Genomic DNA, 7,140 nt, shown 5'->3' with positions numbered 1-7,140 from the left:
TCTTGCATCTTAATCTTTTCTTCCAGTATCAATTTTCTTCTGCCTGAACTACATTTTTTTAGAGATTTTTTCTTTACTGGTTTATTAAATGTGAACTCTCAGTTTTTGTTTGTCTGAATCTGTCTTCTATTTCACTCTTTTTATTAAATGATAATTTCCTTATACATAAATGGTATAAGTAATAACTAAAGCGTATAAAGAATAAATGGGTTAAGTAATGGTTAATGCCAAAAAGTCTAGGTAACCTTTGAAGTATTACTTTCCTTATATAAATATTTAAATTAAAATTATCTTAGAGTCCATATAACTAAAATAATGGAATTACTGTTGAGTTTCTTTTGCTAAATATAATATCTAAAATGTAGACGAGGATTGGAATCAAATATATGCTTTTTTCCCTCAAGTTACTTGAAAATATTTATCAAAATAAAAATGAACTTCAACCATAATTAGTATTTTTATCCAGCCATCAAATTCTTAATAAAGTTATTCTATTAATTTTTTATTCACATGTCTTTCAGGCATGAAATTGTCCTGCAATGCAAAAATAAGTGTTTTAGGAGAAACCTCTGATTTTCAAGAATGAGATTTAGAATTAAGGGCTTGAATGTTCTTTTTAGAATGTAGCTCTGATTATTTTGCTATCATTTGTATATTAGTTTTTCAAGGTCTTTCTACATTGTTATATAGTACATTATTTTTTCTTGACCCTCAAAACTGTTTTTTATTTATAGATCTTTCTTATTTAAGAAGCTCAAGGAATAGTCTAGCAGGCAAAAAACCTGACAAAGCTAATTTATCAATGTCAGAAGAATTATCCTTCTTCCAAGATGATCAAAGATGTCTAGCCTTAAAGAAAAAAACTTGAGTCAGAGTTATGCTAATCTGAAATGATCTAAATTTCATATCAAATTGTTTTTCCTCAATTCAGAAACATTTTTATGAGGTCATCCATCTTAAAGAAAAATGCTAAGTCAAGACAATTTATTTTATTGTAAGCTTCAGTATTATAGAATATAAATTGATATTGAGCAGACCGATAACCTAAAATCAGGGAAGATCTCCAAGTTGATTTCCAATTATGTAAAAAATGTATGGAATAAGAAAATCAGGGAAACCTAAGGCCAAAGAGAATGTGAATGGTTTTATATAGATGATTTAGACTACCAGCCATTTCAGAAGGAAACTATATGTAATATTAATCTACAACTTAGCTTATATAAATGCATATTTAATGTGACCCACATACATACCACAATAGATGCTGAGGGAATCAATGTATTAATGATCATAAATATGACTTAGAGGAATACTAACTTTCTCCATTTAGGAAGGCTGAACTATTTGAAACACATTTATTGGAAAATTGCTATAAATTAATGAAATTTGTCACCAGTTTTTAAGGATTAAACCTAAGGTTTTTTAAAATTAACTTATGTGGAATTGATACCCCATGATAAATGAGGCACTACTCTATAAGCTTTTGTTTCTTCTCAATTTTATTGGCCAGTGAACAAATTTTAATATAAAAATTTTCTACCTTCATGATAGTTTTGTAGTCATAGAAAAAAAAAGTGAAGTAAAAAATCTGAGGTCAAATTAGACACTGAAAAGCACACATAATATAATCCCATTTGCATAAAATACAAAATGAGTCCAAACAGGACTATGCCGTTAAATTGGGGGACCTGGTCATCCTTGTGGGGGAGGGGATAGTGACCGGAAGGGAGCATGAGGTGTGCTGGTGATAGTCCGTTTCTTGGTAGAATCTTTGGTTTATGAAAATTTATTAAGCTATACATTTCTGATATGCGCACGTTTCTACATGTATATTATGCTTCAATAAAAAGTTTTTAAAAATCTGAGAGCCATCTAACAGCCAGCCGATCTGTAGGCATATATAGGAGTATGATACTAAGTTAGTACAGTTCTCCAAGCTATCTGAAATAAGAGTCCCAAGAGGCCTGTCTATAAAATGCCTTTTAATCTTGACTTCACTGGATTCATACAGCAATGTTAAATGTGATTCTTATCAGTCATGGAATGTGCAAAGAGAAAGAAGTAAAACATCATTAAATTTCAGTGCAAGTGAGCTGGTAAAAATGGCTTTGCTCAGACTTTGACTATTTGAGTTAATAAAACAGTATTCTTTCTTTGTAGTTATAAAATAGCATTTTAATGCATGATTACTGAAGCTGAACAAGATCACAGGAAAGAAAGAATTCAATTAATGATAGGATTCTAGGTCGAATTGGATTCTAGATTCCTTTCCTCATTCATTGTCCTGATCTCGTGGGTTTCTAGGCAGACTCAACAAATTTTCAGGCACGGTTATTTCACATGACGTTCTCTGCCATCAGTGACCCCTTAGTAAGAGGAGCCCTGTCTCTGCCTCCTAACAGAGAGAAAAAAAGAATTTGACTGCTCAACGAATGAGGGGGTCCAGTGTGGAGGGCACCATCTCTGCAGAGAGCCCCCCACCGCCCCTGTCTTCAGTTCTGAGGAATAACCCACTATATGGTGACATAAGTTTGAAGGAAGCTATGGAAGAAAGAAAGAAGAATCCTTCGTGGACCATCGAGGAATATGACAGGCGCTCCTTGCACACAAACCTTTCTGGGCATCTGAAGGTACTCGAGGCAAAGAACCAGCTCCTTCAATTGATGAGGGAGATCAGTTAAATAATCCTGAAAGACATGGATATTGAGGTTACTCTTCCCCAGGTGCCACATCTCCAGGTTTCAGGTCATTTTGTCCTGTGGTTTCCCTTTATTATTCCTCATCATTATTTGTATTTTTTAATTCGTTTTGAGTTTTACAATTTCAGCAATTACTGCCATCAGTGTAGTATACAGAAGAAAAAATGATGGCACAGAAGAAAGGTTTACCGGGAAGCTAAACCTTTTTCTGAAAATTAATTTGCCAGGTTATGTATGTTTTCCCCTAGTTTGTGATCATTTATGTTCATGAATACTTAGGAATCCCTTAATCTACATTTATTCAACAATATTTATTAAATGTTGTCTTCGGCACTGTGCAAGGCAGTTCTCATCAAAGATCATTTTATTTCAAGCCCACTCAATGATTTAAGATTGCAGATTTACATTTTGGACTCTTTCCTGTGTCTCAGTAACAAAACAAAACAAAAGCATTTCAACACAGGAAAAGTATGCAATGAACTCATTCACCCAGCTTAAACCCGACTTAAGTTTTTTTTCTTTTTTTCCTCCTGGTGTCACCCATCACATAGAAGATCTAGAAATACCTGAAAAGCAGGGAGAGTGGCCCTCTGTTTTCTGAGTGCCCTGGATTCCTGCTCAGTCTCTGCCGCCCTAGAGCCAGGAAGCCCTGGCATTCCAAGTCCCCTTCATTAAACAATGTGTATCTATTCTTAGCCCCCTACCTTAAGCACCTCAAGCTATTTTTCTTTTGTAGAGGACAGCATTATGTCCCCTTAAAATCTTACACTTTTAAAAATCTCAAATATGCACTACTTGAAATAACTTGTCCAGTGTCTTTGAAGGTTCTTAACCTACTAGCATATTTAATGTATTTCCTTAATGCAGCCTCTTTTCCAGAAAAGTTTCCATACCAGACGCTCCCCCATAGCAACAATAACTATGTTTTTTTTTTTGATCAGGAGTCTGAAGCTCAGGACCTCTAAGAAGTTGCCTTCTACAAAGAGGGCAAAATGTTTTGATTTATTTCACAAACATTTCTTGACTATATCCTAGAGCCCCTTCCTTCCTCTTTGTTTACAAGGGGACTATAAAGATGACTGTTACTGTCCCTGTCCTCAAAAAGTTCATCTAACTGAGCAAAGTAGCAAATGAAAGCTATAGAACAAGACAGGAAGTGACAAGCTGTAGGAAGAGCACGGTGATGGCAATGGCGGTAGAGAGTGATGTGCGGATTCAGAGAAGGACGAGATCACATTGGATTATTTAAAAAAAAAAAAGTTAGCTCATGCTGGGCTTGAAGGATGTGTAGAATTCTGAAAGATAGAGATGGTTTGTACGAGTGGGGAGATTCTTCTCTCAGGAGGATCAAGAGAAAAGCCATAAATATGAGAAAGTGAGAGAGTTTGTCAGAACAATAAACAGTCCGCTTTTGTCAGAGCTACAGTTGAAGTCATAGAATAATGGGCAAAATAAAGTGAAAAAGTACACTAAAAGAAAATGTTCGTATGTAAGGCTAAGGCTATTGAACATTATTGGCAAAGAGGAATAATGTTTTGCTGTTGGTCAATTCCATGAGTTATGCTTAGGAAGATCAAACGTGACCATATTGGATATATTGCTTCACTGAAACCAGGTGTGCTCCCTCCCCTCATCCTCTGCATGCAGTTCATTCACCCCAAAGCAGTGGTCCCTCGGGTCACAGGCCTATTGACAGACCTCACGATGCTATTCTTCAGTACCGACTTCTCTTGAAGGATGCTTCTGGAAGTCAGATGTTTGTTTTCATGATAATTTCTTCCTATACCTCATTAATTCAACTTCTTTCATCGCCATCCCTATCTATAGCTCATAATTAGCGGGTGGAGCCCCTAACTTATCTTCTGAAAACTTTTCACCACTTAACGGGCTGTAAAAGTTCAAAGTTCTTTCAACTGCTCTCATTTTTTGAAATTGCTAAGAGTTTATAAACAAGAAAGCAGAAAAGAAGCTCCCTATTTAGTTACCAAGCAGGCTCTGAGCAGGATGGACGAGAAGGCGGTCTCCATTACAGAATTAAACTTGCAGGCAACGTGCAGGCCTCTGGTGACACAAAGTGAAGGTTGAGAGTCAAGTAGTCAAGGATTTTTAAATCATCTCTCCCTCTGCACAGGTCATCCAATTTTTACTCTAGTATTTTAGCTTTTCTAAAAAGGAAGACATTGAAATTAGTACAATGTGATGGAAGAATTATATTGCTGTGACCAGAATCCACCCAGCTCCCTACAGGCATGTACATGGCTGTCTCAGCTGTGCATTGGTAAGTCTGAAGCTAGTTCAGTGTCCCTTGAGGCTGGCCATGGAAACTGGCTGACTTCACTGAGGCTAGAGAGTTAAGGGCAGGGTGGGCAGCCCAGCTGCAAGCTGTTGTAATAATCCAGATGAGAAATAACGATGCCTGAAGTGGGTTTGTGAAAGCAGAGATTCCGCATTCACTGTAAATTTGTTGTATGCTTATTAGATGCCAAGCGTGGACACTGAATCTTTAGCACTAAAACATAGCAGGAGATAGTATAAGAAAACATTTTTTATATGTACGAACAGTAGCTTGCAGGTAATTTATTGAACATAGGCAGTTGAAGACAGTTCTGCAGGGCTGCAAGGAAGATGAGGCCAGTGGAAGAAGTAGAGGCGTGGGAGGGAACAGGGCCTGATGTAGGAAGGGGTACATTGAGTCCTTTTTTCAGGAGATCAGACAGTGCCAAAGTCTCTGCACACTGGACATGCTGTCACCCTCCACAAGGGGAACCAACAGCTGAGAAGCATGGAAGGGACCCTTGACTTTTACTCACTAACCTCCTCCATAGAAGTCAGCTTCTGGATTTACTGAAAAACTCACCAGACATGTTTCTCCTTACCATGCTGAAAAAAATCAAACTTCTAAGGCTCATCTAAAGTAAGGAATTTAAATTTTATTTCAACTCACTAACCTGATTGACACATACTATTTATGAGATGTAAGAGACAAAAACGTGGCAGAAACACTCTGGTGTTTCTGACCCTCCAAGGTGAGCAATATTGTCAATAAATCATGCAGGCCTCCTCATGAATTCTCACGCAGACTTGCTGATTGGGCTGCAAGGAATCCTAGTCAGCCAAGAGGCTATACCTGCATGTTTGTGCCATTCAGGGAAGCCTAGCTCTCTCGTATTTGAACCAGGACACTTATACCTCACCCAGGTCATGGTGATTATGAATATGGACCTTCAGTACTTCTGGCAGAATCTTCTTTTGCAGTTTTGGTTAGTCCGTGACATTGATTGATCACTGACTGATCCTATTCTCCATGTAATTTCTTTTTAGGAAAATCCCAATGACCTACGGTTTTGGTTGGGAGACATGTACACGCCAGGTTTTGATACCTTACTGAAAAAGGAAGAGGAACAAGAGAAGCATTCGAAATACCGTCGTATAGGTCTGATTTTGCTCCTTGTTGCCTGCATCTTGGTTTCCATAGTGACTATTAGCACCTTTTTCATCTAAAGAAACTGCCACAGATATAGCCACTTGAACTTTCTTAAAAATCTTTCCCAATAAACATTTGCAGAAAAACACGTTCATGCAGTGTGACTATATTGTCGATTGTACATGTTAAAATGTAATTGTCTTGTAGAAAATGTTGCTTGAGATCTGCTCGCTTTCTCTACTTTGTTCTCTGAAACCTGTGTAAGAATTCCAGCCTGAGCTTTGACATTTGGGAAGAAGAAATTCTGTGGATCAAAACCACAGAAAAGTTACTGTGTACAACCAGAGTAAACAATTTGATAGAGAACAAAACAGCACCAACTATTGTCAACAGTTTTGTCTTAAGGCTCAAACTATATTCACACTGTTTTTAAAACACTGTTACCTTGCCACCCACCCTCCTGTCCTCACTAGGAAAGCTGAGTGGATCATTTTTTTGGCCAACTGCCAGACACAGAGGATAAAAGCTTCTCGTCGTGCTGCCTATTGGGGCGGATTCATGCTCTTTTATCTTCCTTTATTCCTGTTTAAGCCAGAAAAAAAGGGGGGAGGAGGGGAGCTCTCTTCAAAAGTATTGTTATTTTCCCAGTAATCCTTTATAATGCCTCAGTTTCAAGTTGCAAGTTTAGTAGAACTAAACTTGGACAGGTCATAGTTATATAATTAATTACCTTTAGATCCAGCTGCGCTTACTAATTGATCCAAATTGGCTAGTGTGACCCCTGGTGGCAGTCGGTAAGTATCACCAGCCATGGCCTGGGAGGAAGGCCTTGGAAAAAAAAGCAGAAGGAATTCTACTGAGAGAATGGGTTTGATACTAACTGTGCCTTTGCTAAGTCTTGGATGCTGGTAAAAGTATTTTCTCCCAGGAAGGGAGAATATCACCTCCCAGGAGGGCCTGCCTAAGAACTAAATAAGAGACATAGATAAGCGGCTCCTAGTAAATAGTTGCATAGTT

The 7,140-nt window shown here is 37.6% G+C and overlaps 1 protein-coding gene across 1 annotated transcript in view; it reads left to right on the top strand.

Moving 5' to 3' along the window:
• Positions 1 to 6,200, top strand: part of KIAA1024L (KIAA1024 like) — an 11,961-nt gene extending 5,761 nt beyond the window's left edge. Inside the window, exons 2-3 of the mRNA XM_006923342.1 lie at positions 2,403 to 2,630; positions 6,021 to 6,200. Of these exons, the coding sequence (XP_006923404.1) occupies positions 2,403 to 2,630; positions 6,021 to 6,200 (408 nt within the window). The remainder of the gene's footprint in view (positions 1 to 2,402; positions 2,631 to 6,020) is intronic.
• The last annotated feature ends 940 nt before the right edge of the window (positions 6,201 to 7,140 follow it).

This window comes from Pteropus alecto, unplaced genomic scaffold (assembly GCF_000325575.1).
Source record: "Pteropus alecto unplaced genomic scaffold, ASM32557v1 scaffold78, whole genome shotgun sequence".
Taxonomy (NCBI): Eukaryota; Metazoa; Chordata; class Mammalia; order Chiroptera; family Pteropodidae; genus Pteropus; species Pteropus alecto.
Note: the sequence above shows the minus strand (reverse complement) of the source record. Positions and strands in the feature narration are given on the sequence as shown.